Below are 18,709 nucleotides of genomic sequence, written 5' to 3' on the forward strand. Positions count from 1 at the left end.
AGATCCACAAAGCACATGTAGACTGGCTGAGCAAACACCTATGCACCCTCTAGGATCCTAGTGAGGGTAACAAGCTGGTTCTGTGTTCCACAACCAGGGCAGAAACCGTATTGTTCCTCCTGGATCTGAGGTTCAACTATCAGCCATACTCTCTTCTCCAGTGCCCCCGCTTAGACCTTACTGAGGAGACCCTCCGGTCTCTCTTCTTAAAAAGGGGAACCACCACCCCAGTCTGCCAGTCCAGGGGCACTGACCCCGATGTCCACGCGATGTTGCAAAGACGTGTCAGCCAGGACAGCCTCACAACATCCAGAGCCTTGAGGAACTCGGGGCAGACCTCACCCACCACCGGAGCCAAGGAGTTTTCTGACCAACTAGGCCACCTCGACCTGGGCGATAGACGAGCCCTCCCCGGTGTCCGCAAACTCTGCTTCCTCTGTATAAGACGTGCTGGTGGGACTGAGAAGATCCTCAAAGTATTCCTTCCACCAACTAATTACGTCCCCAGTCGAGGTCAACAACTCCCCACCCCCAATATGGTCACTTACTAGTAAGCTGTGTATGTGTATGTGTACATGCACACTTGCAAAGGTATATACAGAGGCAAAACCACCAGGATTAAAGTTTCAGGAATTTCTGAGTTATGCATAATGGCCTGGATTAACAGTATTTTCTGTCCATACACTCAATTCACTTTCCCACTGTTTTTATTAACATTTATTAGTATGTCCTTTTTGCCCATAGAGAATGAATATTCTAAGAATCAGCCAAAATAATAAATATATTAATAATATATTCATAAATAATATATAAATTGTCTTCAAATATCCATTACTAATGTTTATGATCCAGCCCATTCATTAGAATGAGGCACAGTTATTAATAACATTCCAGCTATTATTTTATTTTTTTTCTATTACTTTATTCTATCTCCCTTTAGTGCTACAGTCAGAGGAGTGTAAAATATATTTACAAAAAATAAAAAGGAAAAAGGAGGGAACTGAGGCTGACCTTTTTAAACTCTGGAATACAATTTTTATCCCAGATCTGGAGGAGTGGCTGGATAAAGCCCCTCCACTTCCTGAGAGTTCGGATACAATTCACAAATGCGTGCTATTCTAACCACAGGAAGAGGGGAGCTCTGCTTTATTCTAGATACAGTGATTTACTTTAAAATATTCACTTGAACAGTGACTAGTATTAAGCTGGAAGTCTCTTCTTTTTCAATATTTTCCTACAGCAGACCTCAGCATTACCATGAAGTCGAGTAAGGACATTAATCTGGACACTTACAATTTATCTCTGATAACAGCTAAAGAAGATGTGCTCAACCCACGAACGTCAACAAACTGGTACAAGAAATAACAATTTTACTCTTGTTATTACTGTGTATGCATAAATAAAAAATGGATATTAACAGTAACACACTTATACTAGAAATGTAATAACAAATTAAATTTGTGTACTGTATGTGACTTAAATGTTGGATTATAATTAGAATTCAGTTGTAAAGTTTTATGTAGAAATTATATTTAAAAATTTTATCTGATGAGTTGAATTGAGAAGTGATGAAATTAAGTTACAAGAATTATATATATATGAGAATTTTTTAAATTTGCTTAGTACAATTTAAAAGAAGAACATGTTTCCAAATGTTCAGTATATGTATATTTGGTCGGTTAGCCTCCTGGAGCTTCCATTAGTTTCTGAACGACTGTGTCTATATAAACATATTAGTGATACCTATTTTAGTGCTGGTCATTCTGAGACTGAAAGGCCATCCCTAACCTATCAGAATATTATATATTACTGCAACATAAATTAAAAACGTGAGCAAATCAGAGCGTTTTTGGTTTATTGTAAGGTAATATATAATAAATTAAATTAATAACACGTGCAGTGAAAGAAAAAAAATGTACTTAGCAGAGGATGGTTTCGATCCATCGACCTCTGGGTTATGGGCCCAGCACGCTTCCGCTGCGCCACTCTGCTGTCTGCCTTATAAGGACATTCACCAACGACTATATTTATATTTTTCAATATAAATATAGATATGGCTGTATTTTATTGTGTAATTTCAGTTATTTACTTTATTACTCTTTCTCTCTTCGTTATAACGTTACTCTTATATCAGTAAGATGGAGTCAGTCCGGTCTTTAGTTCATCGTCTAAAAGCACTATATAAATATATTTGTTTTAGATTTATTTACATTTAAATGAAAAAATATTTTGCCACATTGGTCAGTGGTCATCCTGAAGCTATAAGGGCTAATTATTCTGAGGTGTTAGGAACTTTTAGGCTAGTACTTTTATTATTTAGATAGTTAGCATAATTCAAATAACCGTAGTATAAATTATAATTAATATAAAACCAACCTTTTGTGTACTCACATTTCTAACTATTCCGTTACTGGTTACTGGTTAGTCGGCTGTAAACATTTTCTCATTTTGCATGAGATATAAAAAAATTTAATTTCAAAACAATGAAATTATATATATATATATATATATATATATATATATATATATATATATATATATATATATATATAATATACACACATACCCTCATACAAGACCTTAAACTACATTTAGTGCAAGCACTTCCTGTTTGTACAACTCCTTCCTGTTGAGGAAAACTCATTGAAAAATAGAGAATGCAACAAACGGAAGTACATTTAAAAAGAAAGAATGTCGTTGCATGTCAACAAATTTCTGTGTGTGTGTGTGTGTGTGTGTGTGTGTGTGTGTGTGTGTGTGTGTGTTGTTTCCTTGTTTGGTCAATGTGTAGAGAAGGGACAGGAAATGGTCCTAAGTGGTGTAATTTGTCTCCACCTCAGTATTCTGTTATTGTGTCTATCTCTAAAGCTCATGCTATTCCTTCCCTTGTTGTATTCACTTTCCTGAAAGCCTCCCTTACATTTGTAAAAAAAAAAAAAGTACATTTATCTCACCAGTATGATGTAGTTGCTCAGAAATGTAATAATACAACACTAAACACACAAAACATAAATATCTCCTTGAGAAAGCTCATTATTATTACTCTGTTATAAATCCATAACTGTTTTATCTTAAATGAAGTCAGGTGTTGATGATGGAGATAAATGAAGAAACTGAACTTTGTTTCTCAAAATAGCTCACAAGGTATCAACTACATTTAAAAAAATATGCTAATATTGCTGTTACAGTGTTTGTTTTCTTTTACTCTTGTTAAATTTGTTACTAAAATAAATGTTTATAAATAATGTGCTTAGGCTGAGATATCTTATACAGTGCTGTGCATTACACAAAAAAAAAATATATATATTAAATAATGTCATCTTTTAAATTGCTTAAATTGTGTGTACTAATCTTATTACTGTCGGATTACATTAGGTCTATTTCAGATTTTACTTGCTTATTTGGATTTTTAAATGTCTAGTTGGTAACAATCCGTTTGTGTAAGTGAACATGTAGACAGTATTTTATGTTGATTGTGTTTTGAATATTATTTTCAAACTATTGATGTGTGTATAGTCTTGTTTAATGCACAGAAGGAACATAATTTCTTGCCTTTGACATAAAAAGAAGAGAAAATAAAAACACAAAGCATACTCATATATTCTGTAGTTACAATGTAAATGCATAGTATGGAATAGAAAAATAGAACAAGGACAATAATAACAACAACTAGATTCAGAAGGGTAAAAGTGTGTTTTGGACTGGTAGAATAAAGCACGTAGAACATGTTTGTAATGGAACTGAGTTTACATGGACATTGTTTTGTATTAACAATAGTTATAAATATAGCAACAGAATTCAGAAACAGTATAAAAGACTGGTGGTCTTTAGGGACACAGCTGTGTTCACTTCAATTATCAGGGACTGAGTTTTGACAGTGCAGTTCAATGGAAGCATACTATAAATCATAATTAATTTAAATTCCACCACCTTCTTCTCTTTGTGTTGCTCATTTCTGCTTCCTCAATTTTTTGCACCATCTCAGTGTTTGAATCTTTGGAGTTGGAGTTAACAGACATTAACATTGTTTGGGTTTCAGACTCATCAGTTTAAACTAATTTGCCACTTGTACCAAAAGTCAGGGCAGTAGGAGAAAACAGCTGTGAGATGGTCTGCTTTTAGTATATTCAGTATATGCTCATATCTAAAATGATGGCTGCAACGTGTACTGAAGAGTAGAAACAGAGGCTTGTTTATCACAGGTTTATTTCACTTCTCGTTTTAGCCATGTAAGTAATCATTTGGTATCTTAATATGACGTAATATGACACTTAGAACCATCCTGGGTTTCTGCTGTCATATACTGAGAATCGTAATGTGGACTTCAGGCACAGGTGAACACAACCTGTTTTGTTTTGACCAATTGACTGGATTTGGAAAACAACAAATTAGATTTAAAAGCCTATGTGACTATTCTAGACTTTCTTGGCTGATTATATCACACACACACACAGGAGCTAATCCACAGCTCACCGAATGTTTCCTGAAGTTATGTCAGCTAAACGTCTGGCTGTGAGGCTCCTATAATCTTGATGAACTTTCCACAGGGTTCATTGTTGGTGCTGCATAGGTTGTAGTAGTTTACAGAATGGCTGCTTTGTTTGGGCTGTGAGCAGATTACAGAAAACCCAGGGGATTCAGCAAAATGTGTTTACACACACACACCCACGGACCACACATACTGTATTATTATTAATAATATACAATGTCAGTTCAATGTAGATATATCATCAATATGATTGTATGAAATTAATCTTTTTTTTTAATTAATTTAAAAAAATGTAAAGGCACACCATATACTGTCTTTTAAAGGCTCTGTAAGCAACATTTTCTAAATTACTAATGGGTGATATATCTGACATTTTAAAGATTAATATAGCAGCGAGCAACTGGTTTTTATTTAAAGATATAGAGTAGTCGAGGCATCTTGAACAGATAATGAAGGTACATACCCTCTGTGTGTGTTGTTCTCTGCTCTTTGTTTTTGTAGCTGTGTTGGCTGCATGTGCACGTTAGTCCTACCTGTGTAAACATTGGCCCTCCCCATAGTTTGTTTTGCCCTCCCCATAAGGCAAACCAGCAACTGCCCTCAAAGCACTGTCCATGCAAAATGGCAGATTGTAATAGCAAAAGTTTTATCTAAAACATCATCTGATAAGGAATTATAACTGTTCCGTTGTGCTCTTCAGTGTTTAGCAGCAACTTTCTCAGTGCTCAGAACATGAATGTAAGGGTGTGGCTGACTATGATTGAAACAATTAATTTTGTCTGAGATACCGGTGCTCTAGTGTGACATTTAGTAGCAGAATATACAAATATATCACCTTTAATGCTGATGTTGCTTATGCCAATGGGCACAGCTCTGATGTTTAGCTTTACACTGAAGCAAATACTGATTAAATATAAAAACATCAAATTAAATATTTGAGATAGCCATATAACTCTGTCCATTTCTGTCAATTTCAATATCATACACTCATCAGCCAAAACATTACAATGACTCTTTGTTTCTTCACTTGTTTCAACCACCTCAAAAAACATAATTTTCAGTTTAATTAAATAACACTGTTCCTCTGGCAACAGGGCTCTCTTTGCTTACGATGGTGTGACCAACCGGCTGAAACTGGCTGACTCTGGTGGTAAGAAAATATATTTACACATACATTATTTTTGTGATTCTATGTAATCTTTTTATTTTTATTCATGTGACACACAAAAGGTCAAATCTGAATAGTCAATGAACGTACATCCAAAGTAAGAGCAGCTAACTGGCAACTTTGTTTACAATAAGCTTTGTTTTTACAGTGGGTGGAGTGTCCGAACTCGTCCACAAACTCCACCCTAGACGACCACTCTATGGGCTCTGCAGAGTGTACCAACCAAACACTGGACAAACACATATTACCATGATTATCTGGGTAATTTCCCTCCATCTATCCATTTATTCATCCATTCACTCTCAGACAAAAAGGTACGGTACAGGTACATTATTGGCCACTAAACGTACAAACAGTGTAAATGAACCTTTAAAGGTACAACACTTGTGTTGGAGTCCAGTTTTGTTCCCTAAAGGTACATTACATTCTCCAGAAGGAGAGGTGTATATTTGTAATATTTCATTATGGAACTGTGTAAAATAAAAGAACATAATATAAGTCCTGGAGATTAAATTTTATATATGAATGAAACACAACAGATTTAGATTTATTATACTGTTTTTGCTAAAGGTAATAAGACTTCTCTGTGTGTGTATCAGGTAGGAAAAGATGTAGATGACTACCGCAAAGCTCAGTGTGTGGCTCATGTTCCTGCTATAAAATCGTTCTTTAAGGTAAAATATTAGAATGGAAGGTGTGTAACACATTGTACCACTGATTGAATACTGTACTTTTAAAAAATGCCAGGAAGTAAATTAATAACTGCAGCCTTTTAAAGAATCATAGATTTTGGGCCTGTTTTTAATCAATTTAGTCTCTCTCTCTCTCTTTCTCTCAATCTCTCTCACTCACTCATAGGAGGTGCATTTCTTTCTCCCTGCTTCCTCTCTGGAGGATGTTACAGAGGACAGGATTTTTTCAGTGGCCTCTAAGGTCATGGAGATGATGGAGAAAGAGAGAACAAGACGATTTTTGCGGCATGAAGACAGGGAGGAGACTGTGGTGAGAGATTTGTAATTCAGTTTTCCAACCACAAATGAGGCAACATGAGATGATTGTTTATGAGAACACATGTTAATTATAAGTCCCAAGCCATAACACGAAATACAAATGTTTATCCATTTCTGTCTGTCCAACCATTACGAATAATTGTTGTGTAAAAGTCTGGTGTTTTCAGATGTCGGTATCAAACAAGGACACATAGTCTCTTTGATACAAAACACCCATATATTGTTAAACATGCATGTGTTTGCATCCCTGTGTTGCAGCAGACTTCACAGTGTAAAGTAGCCGCCATATTGGGGACCCACTCATTATTCAAACACACCACTCAAATAAAAACTGATACCTAAGCTGTTTTATTGTTTCTGTCAACTATTCTCATCCTTATTTAGATATTAAAGTAAAAGAAATATAAGTATGGATTCCTGACCCATTTATCAATGTCAGATTTTTAAACAGAGCTTTGTTAGCCAGTAGAGGAGCTAAGGCAGCAGCATACTCCCTACGTAATGCACCACACAGATAATGAAACTAATAATAAACTAATAATACTGCACACAGACTGTAATTAGATACTAATTCGACAGGAATCATGAATCTTAAAGCTCACTAAAAATTATTTTTCAACATACAGTGCACTATGTGATGTTTTATTTATTTATTTATTCATTTATTTTGTACTGACACTGCACCGTGGCTTGTGTCTGTAGTGGGGTGACCAGACGTCCTCTTTTACCCGGACATGTCCTCTTATTTAGACTTAAAAAATGTCCGGGCGGAATTTCACAAACATCCGGGATGTTGTTTTTCTAGAGCTTACATAGAACTTCGAGAAGCGTTTTTTCACAAACTAGTCCCGCCCTCCCCTACTCCGATTGGTTCGCTTGAGTGAGAAGGGGGCGTGGTGAAGTAGCCTCGGATTGCCAGGTCTGACAGTAGAGCTACCGATATTGGTCGATAACCTTCTCTGTAAACATTTAATTGGTCAGTCTGCACGTCAGTAGTCCTTGTTTACGTCAGGCAAAGCTCATGTATCTACCCTTATCTCGAGCAGCTATGCCAAAACGTAAATGTAAGTTCTCGGATTAATTAAAAAAGAAATTCATATTCAAATAAAGGTGTAAAGGACCTAAAAGCACACATGGGTTCAGCTAAGCATACAACGGCAACGAGGGGCGTGACCTCATCTCAGATCTGGTCACCCTAGTCTGTAGTCTTACACGCTAAACCAAAACACAAGTGAAATAAGATGATTACTGGAGCTGCATATAAATAACTCACTCAGATTTGGTCTGAAGAGCAGAGAAAAGCCTGGCATGCTAACAGTTTTCCATTACATCCTATAACGAAAATGCTAATGTGGCTAACAGATCCTCATTACTCATAACTCCTCATTGTGCAACACTGTGGGATCCTTTATGCCCCCGATGCAAAGAGGTAGTGGGTGTCTGTTCTTCTGAGTGTTGTAAAACCCATAGATACATCTGAGTGAGTGTATCAGTGAGTGAGAATTTGAGTAAATATGTGAGTGTTTGCGTGAGTGAGTATGTACTGAGTGAATATGTTACAAGTCAACTCCACAATGTGCTCATATCTAAACATGATATACAACATGTCTATACAAGGTTTTGTTCAGGAAGTGACAATATATAGGTACATGTGGAAAATGCACGCTGCAGTCTTGTTCACTCTGCGCCCCTGTGCCGACAGGGAACTAATTATAAACGGACGATAGCAGCAGCAGAAATACAGAAAACTCACCGAGAGAAATTCTGGGCTCAAGCAGAGGTAACCATGCACTGACATTCACTCTGTCTTACATTCATTTATTCATTCATTCATTATCTGTAACCCTTATCCAGTCCAGGGGCGCCAGTCCCTGGAGGGGCACTCTGTCTTACACTGAATTTAATATCATTGACTTATTTTTATTACTAAGAGAAATACATGATACATGAATCTATTGCTCTCTCTAAGAAGAGGCATAGACGTGTGTGTGTGTTTGTTAAAGCATTTTAGCTAATCAGATGTTTTGGGCTTATTTGGCATAGAGGCAATATTTCTGATAGGAGTCATTCCACACGGGTTATTTACTTGTTACTAGGTCTTTCCAGCTCACCAACAAATCACCAATTCATGTTTTATTGCATTTTATAAAATGTCGCCGCTATTCTGGAAGTTGAGAACCATTTCAATGCATAAATTGCCAAGTTGAACATTGTTGTTTGTTACAGAAATCATTTGTATATGGTTCTTTATGGAACATTTATTTGTATTACATTGAACCATTATCCAAGAGCTGGATAAACCTCTAATACCAATAGTGAACCGCTTTTTTACAGTTAATGTTTGCATTTCTAACAGAGGGAGGAGGAGGAGCGTAAAGAAGAAGAACGCAGGAGGGCAGCAGAAGAAAGAAGACGCAGGGAGAGAGAGAGAGTGCAGCAGGAAAAGAGGGAGGCAGAAGAGAGGGATAGAAGAATGAATGAGAAACTAAAGAAGATACAAGAGCAGAGGTCTCATGCAAATGACTTTATCACTTAGAAAAAGTTTCAGTGAATTTCACCCTGTAACTAAACACAGTTTACCTCTATGGTTTTGCACAGGGGTTGAAAAGCTAATGTAGCTTCTGTTCTATTAGCCTCGTGGCTCCATGGGTTAAACTCAATCATCTAAACATCTGGGCAGAGATATTAGATTATAAGTTTATGCAGCTGTCCACTGGTGCCAGTTAATATCTATACTTTGATTAATGGCCAAATCAGATAAGATCAGTAAAATGCTACTGAAGTTTCTGGTGTTAGTTAAATGCTAACACCAGGTTTCTTCTGATTTCAGACGGTTGAAGGCCCAAGAGGAAGCAGAAAAACACAAACAGGAACAGCTCAAATGGGTAAATGTTTATGTGTGTGTGTGTGTGTGTGTGAATGGGACAGGGATTGAGATAGAATTGGCCCTTATTTTACACCAGAGGGCTTCTGGACTCCAAAACTGGGTCCAGCTGGTTCTACAGGTTGGAATCAATCTTTGCGAGAAATCTCACATAGCCCTTCAGAATCCAATAACATTGGATTCATGAGTGTGTGTGTGTGTGTGTGTGTGTGTGTGTTTGGGAGCTAAGTGTGCAGGTATTTTTAGAAATGTAAGATCAACTTCTTCTGAGGAGCAACATTGGCACTTGAAAGCACTGAATAAATAAATGTTGCTGAGTATTTGTTTATGTGTGTGTGTGTGTGTTTGTTCCAGGCCCAGCAGCAGCAGGAGTTTGAGGAGGAGATGAAATGCCGGTTCACACACTCTGAATCTGTAGAGAAAGCAGTTGTGAGTGTTTCCATGACTAAATGTTGCTGATTAAAATCATTTATGGATCACATTAAGTGATAAACACACAGAGGAAACACTGTTCTCTTTGGTTTGTTTACGTTCAGAAGCTCCACATCTTTTAACCCATAAGAACCCAGACTCAGTTTACCATAAAGCCAAATTATGAGAAAAATAAAACAGACCAAAGAAATAACATGGAAAACAAGGACACATTCTGTAATTATATATGAGCTAAAATCCCAATGTCGCATAACATCACAACAACCAGTTTGTAACTTGTATTCCAGCATTTTGTTCTTGAAATGGAATCAGAAAGAGTCGTATGTAACATAGGACAGTTTACTAAAGCATTTGAATGGTAAAAAATGCTTAAACACACTTTTTAGAAACAAAAGTATGCATAAACATTCTTATGGTCTCTATGTACTCACCAAGCACACAGTCACTCTGTAAATGAGGTCACACAAACACAAATTCTCAAACTGTCATTTAACTGCATCCAGGATGTTAAGTAAATGCCACTTAGGGACACCATGATTTAAAGTAAAGAATAAAGTGTGTAGGGCAGCACAATGGTGCAGCAGGTAGTGTCACAGTCACACAGCTCCAGGGACCTGGAGGTTGTGGTTTTGAGTCCCGCTCCGGGTGACTGTCTGTGAGGAGTGTGGTGTGTTCTCTCTGTGTCTGCGTGGGTTTCCTCCGGGTGACTGTCTATGAGGAGTGTGGCGTGTTCTCCCTGTGTCGGCGTGGGTTTCCTCCGGGTGACTGTCTCTGAGGAGTGTGGTGTGTTCTCTGTGTCTGCGTGGGTTTCCTCCGGGTGACTGTCTGTGAGGAGTGTGGTGTGTTCTCTCTGTGTCTGCGTGGGTTTCCTCTGGGTGACTGTCTGTGAGGAGTGTGGTGTGTTCTCCCTGTGTCTGCGTGGGTTTCCTCCGGGTGACTGTCTGTGAGGAGTGTGGTGTGTTCTCTCTGTGTCTGCGTGGGTTTTCTCCAGGTGACTGTCTGTGAGGAGTGTGGTGTGTTCTCTTTGTGTCTGCGTGGGTTTCCTCCGGGTGACTGACTGTGAGGAGTGTGGTGTGTTCTCTCTGTGTCTGCGTGGGTTTCCACCGGGTGACTGACTGTGAGGAGTGTGGTGTGTTCTCTCTGTGTCTGCGTGGGTTTCCTCCGGGTGACTGTCTGTGAGGAGTGTGGTGTGTTCTCTCTGTGTCTGCGTGGCTTTCCACCGGGTGACTGACTGTGAGGAGTGTGGTGTGTTCTCTCTGTGTCTGCATGGGTTTCCTCCGGGTGACTGTCTGTGAGGAGTGTGGTGTGTTCTGTCTGTGTCTGCGTGGGTTTCCTCCAAGTGACTGTCTGTGAGGAGTGTGGTGTGTTCTCTCTGTGTCTGCGTGGGTTTCCTCCGGGTGACTGTCTGTGAGGAGTGTGGTGTGTTCTCTCTGTGTCTGCGTGGGTTTCCTCCGGGTGACTGTCTGTGAGGAGTGTGGTGTGTTCTCTCTGTGTCTGCGTGGGTTTCCTCCGGGTGACTGTCTGTGAGGAGTGTGGTGTGTTCTCTCTGTGTCTGCGTGGGTTTCCTCCGGGTGACTGTCTGTGAGGAGTGTGGTGTGTTCTCTCTGTGTCTGCGTGGGTTTCCTCCGGGTGACTGTCTGTGAGGTGTGTGGTGTGTTCTCCCTGTGTCTGTGTGGGTTTCCTCCGGGTGACTGTCTGTGAGGAGTGTGGTGTGTTCTCCCTGTGTCTGCGTGGGTTTCCTCCGGTTTCCTCCGGTTTCCTCCCACAGTCCAAAAACACACGGTGGATTGGTAATTCAAAAGTGTGAGTGAGTGTGTTTGTTGCCCTGTGAAGGACTGGTGCCCCCTCCAGGGTGTATTCCCGCCTTGCGTCCAATGATTCCAGGTAGGCCCTGGACCCACTGCGACCCTGAACTGGATAAGGGTTACAGATAATGAATGAATAAAGTGTGTAGGGAATTTTCCAGACCTCATAAATAGTTTGTGACACATATGTCACCATGGGTTCTTATGGGTTAAGGTGGAACGGTGTGTTTGAAAAAAATCAACTGTTGTTTTTTTATGTGGCTGAAATTGAAAATTTTATTCACTCTTTGAACTACCACAGAAACTCATTTGTAACTCAAGTTGTTTAGTTTTATAGCAAGTTTGGTAATGCAGTTAGCCATCTCTTGAATCTGGAGACATTCCACCTTAAGTAATCAGAAACAGAAAAGATAGCAGGAATAAGGCAATGTCCTCATTTCAGTTCATGCTTTTCAACATTTGGCGTTCTCCCCATTGTTTAAAAACTCCATCACCTGCATCACCTTTAAGTCGGAGCAATGACTGTTGGGACAATAGGGAAGGTTCAGAACATAAATGATGTGAAGAGACAATCAAAATGCATGCAGCTTTCTTTCACTGATCATGACCTCACAGACACACACACACACACACACACACACACACACACCAAATACTGATAAATATTCTTTATGTCATTCAGGAAGCAGCAACTCTGGTGTCCCAGCGCAAAGGGAATCCCAGAGAGTTCTTCAGACAACTCTCACAGTCCTCACTTTCCAACGCCCAGCAAACCCCACCCAACTCTCCACATACAGGTGAGAGGGGAGAGAGAGAGAATGAGTGAGAGAGACAGGGAGAGAGAGAGAGAGAGAGAGAGAGAGAGAGAGAGAGAGAGAAAGAGAGAGACGGCAGAGAGTCACAGAGAGGGGAAGAGTGAATCACATAAAACGGGGGAAGGAAGGAAAGAAGGGTGGACAATGAGATGAAAAGTGAAAGAAAGAAAGAAAGAAAGAGACAGACAGTGTAGGAGAACAAGAGCGAAGGAAACAGTTGTAAAAGCAAGAAACTGAGTTGGAGCAGTGAAGAATAAATGGAGTGAGAAATAAAAAGCATGTGTTTGCTTTGAGAATTAGTCTTCATTATAAAGTTATATATTTTAATAAGCTAATGATTTTTCTCTCTCTCTCTCTCTCTGTGTTTACAGTCAGGAGTTCTAACAGGAAGTTCTACAGTAGTCTGACCGATACCTTCATCTTCACTAAATCCACTTCCTCCTCCCCCTCTCCTCCCTGCAGCCCTAAACCACTCTCTCCATTCTTACCTTCAACTCCAACCTCTCACAGCCCCACAGCATTCTATTCCAGCCCACACACACTACCACAACACACACATTCTCCTCCAACAGCAAGGTCTTCCTCCCTACCTTCATCTACCACAGCCCAAAGTCCAACAATGGTATCTCCATCTTCCCCTAGTGGACAAACAGTGGTATCATCATCCCTCCCTTGCGGTCAAACTGTGATCTTACCATCGGTCACAACTCAAAGTCCAGTGGTGGTACCTCCATCAACCCCTATTGGTCAGACAGTGGTCTCTCCATCTACTACAACCCAAAGTCAAACAGTAGTACCTCCATTTACTAAAACCCAAAGCACTAAACACAAAGTGTTCTCTCCATCCCCCCCTAGTGGACAAACAGTGGTAGAGATTCCTGATTCATCCATCTTTCTCCAGTCATCTAACCAACTTAATGCACAAGTAACTTTAAGTGAAATAGTAGAAAATTTGACTTTTTACCCTCCTTCACTCCAAACCAGTGCAAACCTCAAAACTCAGAATCTGGACCAATCAGAAAATGTGATTTCACCACATTCTTTACTCGACTCGTCCAACTCTACCACCCAGAGCTCTATTTGTGAACTGGATTCGCCTGAAATCCAGGTCAGAACTCAAGTCCAGCCTGTGCCCATAGCTCCGTCTCGGCCTTTACCTGCACTGCCCATGAGAGAGGGCAGCAGCCAGGAGGTCATTAATTACACCGGAGAAGACAGACAAGATGGAGAGAAAAGAGAGAGGGAAGGTGAAGGAGAGAAGGAGGAAGAGGAAAAGGCAAAAGAGTGGAGGGATGAAGAAACAGAGGAGAAAGAAAAAGTCATGGAGTGTTGGGTAACTGCTCAAGTGTCTATGATATCCATACCTGAAGAAGAGGGAGATGACAGAGAGAGGAGAGAAGAACAGGAAGAGGAAAAGGCAAGAGAGGGTACAAAGAGAGAGAGAGAAGGAAAGGAAGAGAACAAAGTTAGTGTGCAGAAGGATGGAAAGATGACGGAGGCAGAGGTAGAGGAAAAGGTGAGTGAACAGAAGGACAAAGAGATGGGAGAGGACAAAATGAGGGGGCAGAAGGATGGAAAGATGACGGAGGCAGAGGTAGAGGACAAAATGAGGGGGCAGAAGGATGGAGAGATGGGAGAGGACAAAATGAGGGGGCAGAAGGATGGAGAAATGGAAGACGTAGAGGACAAAATGAGGGGGCAGAAGGATGGAGAAATGGAAGAGGTAGAGGACAAAATGAGGGGGCAGAAGGATGGAGAGATGGGAGAGGAAGAGGACAAAATGAGGGGGCAGAAGGATGGAGAGATGGAAGAGGTAGAGGACAAAATGAGAGGGCAGAAGGATGGAGAAATGGAAGAGGTAGAGGACAAAATGAGAGGGCAGAAGGATGGAGAAATGGAAGAGGTAGAGGACAAAATGAGCGGGCAGAAGGATGGAGAGATGGGAGAGGTAGAGGACAAAATGAGGGGGCAGAAGGATGGCGAGATGGGAGAGGAAGAGGATGAAGCAAGAGAGGAGAAGGATGCAGATATGAGAGAGGAGGAGGAAGAGGACTACACAACTGAACAGAGGGATGAGGGAGACGGAGAGGAAGAGTGCAAAGCAAGAGAAAAAGCAAGGGAAGAGAAAGATGGAGAGATTATTGAGGAAGAGGAAGTGAACAAACCGAGTGAGGAGAATAATGGAGAGATGGAAGAGGGAGGAGAAGAGTTCAAAGTGAGTGGATGGAAGAATGAAGAGTTGTTTGAGGTAGAGAACAAAGTGGATGAGCAGAAAGACGCAGAAATGGGAGAAGGGGACAAAGCAATTGAAAAAAAGGATGGAGAGATGATTGAGGAAGAGGACAAACTGAGTGATCAGACGTATGCAGGAATTGGAGAGGAAGAGGACAAAACAAGGGAGGAGAAAAATGGAAAGGTAGTTGAGGAAGGGGACAGAGCAAGGGAGGAGAAAAATGGAGAGAGAAGTGAGAAGATTGAGAGCAAAGAAAAAGGAGAAAGACATGACGGAGAAAACAAGGAGGAGGAATTGACTGGCGCTCAAGCCTCTATGATATTCACAGATGTAGAAGATGGAGCGATGAGAGAGGGAGAAACAAGGGATGAGAAAGAAGAAGAGAATGACAACAAAGTGAAAGATGGCAAGGATGGTGAGAGGAAAAATCAAGAGACAGAAACAGCAGCGGAGATAGAAGCCACTGAAGAGATAAATGACCAGAAAGAAGGGGAAAATGAAGAGGCACAGAGACTGAAAGAATCGACATATGGAGAGACAAGAGAAGATGTGAGAGATGAAAGAGAAAAAGAAGTGGAGAAAGAGGATGGAGAGGAAGGTGAGTTGTGTGTAGAGGAGATGTCAGCAAGAACTGCAGGAAACATGGAGGAAGAAAGAGAGAAGGAAAGTGAAGGAGAATGTGAAAGAAAGATGGGGCAGAAAGAAGACATTACAGTGGTTGAGAAAAATGCTGAATGGGAGGAACCAGAAGAAGAGAAGGACGAGGCAAAAAACACTGAACTTAATGAGGAAGAGAGACAGATTGTAGAAGGACAAGAGGCAGGAAGGAAGGAGGACAAAGAGGAGGGAACCCATGCAGGGCAGGAAAGAGAAACAGGAAGCCAAACAAAGTCAGAGTCTGAGAAAGACTGCATAGAGGAGGTGATGGACGTTGAGGAAACTGTTGAAAGAGAGGATTCACCAAAAGATGAGATGAACAATGAGACGAAGAACACTGAGGGTGAGAGAAGTAAGAGAGAAGCGAAGGTAAACGATCAGGTGGAAGAAGTTGAAGAGGCAGCTGAAGAGGGTGAGACACTTGAAAGGATGGCAGACAAAGTAGAAGAAGAAAGCCAAACAAAGTCAGAATCCGTGTTGAATGCAGAAAACAGTATGAAAGTAGAGACTGGGAGAAAAGCTGGATCAGAAATGGATCAAGAAGAAGCAGCAATAGAAGAACAGTTGGATGCGCTGAGTGCCATTGAGTTTGCCGATGAAGATCCACTCGATGAGAGAAAACGTGAGGAGCAAAACGACAAGCCAGGACAAGCTGAAATGACGGTATATATAAGTGCTGATGAAATAAAGAAAGAAGAGTTAGCAGAGGTTTTCATGTTGGAGGTTCTGCCGGTTAGACCTGTGAATACCTGTTGTCATTATGAGACTGTCCGAGAATCAGAAGACACGTCTGATGGCACTGCTTCTGAAGAACTTGTAACAAATTTTAAAGATGTAGAGCCAGTCGCTGCCGAATGTCCCAAACAAAATAAGAATATCTCCACTTCAGAGGGCTTGACCACTGAAGTAGATCCAGCTGTTTCAGTCTCATCTGTAACTTTGGCAGAAACTATGGCTGCCTCCATTCTAAAATCCCTCACTACTTGCCTTCAAACATCCTTGTCTTCTGCTTCTGATGAGAAAGGTTCAGAAGCTTCATTAAATGTGTCTAAAACCAGCCCAGAATTTGTTGAGTCCAACGTTTCTAGCAGCTACTTGGATGAAGTCTTTGAAACAGAAGAAGTGAAGGAGGGAGACAAAGAGGACGAAGGGGAATGTGAATCCCGGGGGGAAGACAGTGAAATGGATGACTTGGACTATGAACCGGCTGAGTGGCACACTGCAGAGCTCAAGACACGTCCCATTTACACAGAAGGAATTGGACAACTGGAGACTGAGGATGCTAATGATAAAGACAAAGGTAATATTACTGTAAAAAGAAATTACTGGTGTATACTGCATGGGCTTTTTTTTTCTTTTTTTGTAAAGGAGATCAGGAGATGCACCACCAAAAGAGAAAAGAAAGTCATTTTCTTATCACATTGTAGATCCGAGTTATACTAGTTGTGCCTGTTCTTGACAGTTTGTCCTGCCTCTGAATATTTTAGCCCATTTATCACAAAGTTTGTTCTGTAATTTACCACCTCTTTGGAGATTTCCCAGGCCCTGTCCAGGGTGTGTTCCTTGCACCGATTGATTCCGGGTAGGCTCCGGACCCACCGCAACCCTGAACTAGACAAATGGTTACAGACGATCAATGAATAAATGAAAATTACCCAGATTACTCTATTAGACTCATGACTTTCAGAAGGACGACCCCTAACGTGCACTTTACATACTCTACTTTTTATACATAACTTGAGGCTTGTTCAACTTGGCCCCATATTATAGTCCACATACAGTGTAATAACAGTGAACAGAATTCAGGAGGGTAGTGAATGCAATCTAATGCTGTGTCTGCAATTAATGAAATGCTGTCTACTAAGGCAGTATTCTGAGGGCAGAAGGCAAAAGTTGTCTGAAGTCAATGTTTGTATAAACGCTGCCTATTTTCTATGCCAATATCTATAAAGTTGTAATTAATTTGGCGAGCCCTGTAGGTGTACCTGTGTCCCAGTTACCTGTTGAAATTTTTCTGCATTTAAAGCCCGTCTCTAATGCATCTCAGTTAGAAACACTTTAATGTAAAAACAAGTCTTCTAAGCCACTGGCCTGGCTTAGAAGACTTGGGTGAAGTTGCACCCTTCTGTTTCAGACAACCTAGTGGTTTCATGGTGACCAAAACACACAAAAGAGCCACAACTTAGCATAGCTAAGCTAACAACCACCAAGAGTTAATAATAGCCATGGGTTAGCATGCTAGCATACAAAAAAAAAAAAAAACTATTAGATAATAATCTGATATAAAACAAGGCTACTCAAAACAATTGTATTCGTTATGGTTGTCAAATTTTTTTTTACTTTTTCCATAATAATTTGAATAATCCTGTGGATTATTACAGGATTTCAGTTGATTCAGTGAGTTAGCAAATCAGGTTGTAGGACCTGAACCATTTCCTGATACATGTCATTGAATTTTTTGGGTTTACTTCACAGACTTTGTAACCAGCACTGACTCAAACCAAGAGATGTGTGATGTAGAGGACGGACAAGAAGCATTTTCACTGTCAGCCGAAGATAAAGCCAGATTTGAGGAGGAAGACAAACCTGGATATAACTTAGACGATGTGGAGGAAGCAACAGAAGAGATGTTTTTTCCAGCAAGTGAAATTAACGTTAAAGTGATGGACACCATCACAGATTCAGACAATAAGACCTAAGTGAATGGAGATGGAGCTCATGTTGACTTGGTCAATGAAGAGAAATTAGAAGAGAAGCAAAGCAACATCCTCATGAAAACCCCAAAATGCCATTTATGATCAAATCAACACAGAGCCAACAGCATTAACCATTCTCTAATCTCAACACATGACCATTTTCCAGGTCTTACTGCACAGGATAAAATCCAGTTCCATGGGTGTTGTAACGTACCTGCCATCTTGAAGCCTGCACATATACTTCCATAAACCGCATCATTCTGCAAGCTTTTTCTTACTTTGTTTTCATTATTGTGCAACATATACAACACAGTAGTTCCAAAACACACCCATCATTCTTAATTTAACTTAAAGACAAAACTTGTTTGTACTAAAGATAAATATTTGGCACTTGTGTGCATTACCTTACATCAAGTCTCATTGTAAAAGTGTGAGAATACACAAATAAAACAGCACTCAGGAAGTTGTGCTTCTTCTGTCTTAACCAACCTCTGATAGGGACTTTGCAAGTAATCCAGAT

General features: G+C 40.2%; 2 protein-coding genes and 1 non-coding gene across 3 annotated transcripts; 2 read left to right on the forward strand and 1 right to left on the reverse strand.

The window, feature by feature from the left end:
* The first annotated feature begins 1,114 nt into the window (after positions 1–1,114).
* Positions 1,115–14,285, forward strand: LOC136668704 (drebrin). Its single transcript, XM_066646379.1, has 12 exons — positions 1,115–1,352; positions 5,584–5,639; positions 5,806–5,918; positions 6,257–6,331; positions 6,516–6,659; positions 8,370–8,447; positions 9,024–9,175; positions 9,498–9,552; positions 9,906–9,980; positions 12,471–12,585; positions 12,975–14,217; positions 14,261–14,285. The coding sequence occupies exons 1-12, from the start codon at positions 1,258–1,260 to the stop codon at positions 14,283–14,285; spliced, it is 2,226 nt and encodes a 741-aa protein (XP_066502476.1). The 5' UTR covers positions 1,115–1,257.
* trnam-cau (transfer RNA methionine (anticodon CAU)) lies at positions 1,921–1,992 on the reverse strand. Its single transcript has one exon. It is a non-coding gene; the product is annotated as a tRNA-Met (tRNA).
* A 1-nt stretch (position 14,286) lies between the features above and the next one.
* Positions 14,287–18,671, forward strand: LOC136668628 (golgin subfamily A member 6-like protein 22). The gene is made up of 2 exons (XM_066646260.1): positions 14,287–16,793; positions 17,969–18,671. Exons 1-2 carry the CDS (start codon positions 14,294–14,296, stop codon positions 18,190–18,192), a joined length of 2,724 nt encoding a protein of 907 aa, XP_066502357.1. The 5' UTR covers positions 14,287–14,293; the 3' UTR covers positions 18,193–18,671.
* Positions 18,672–18,709: the final 38 nt, after the last annotated feature.

This window comes from Hoplias malabaricus, chromosome 15 (assembly GCF_029633855.1).
Source record: "Hoplias malabaricus isolate fHopMal1 chromosome 15, fHopMal1.hap1, whole genome shotgun sequence".
Taxonomy (NCBI): Eukaryota; Metazoa; Chordata; class Actinopteri; order Characiformes; family Erythrinidae; genus Hoplias; species Hoplias malabaricus.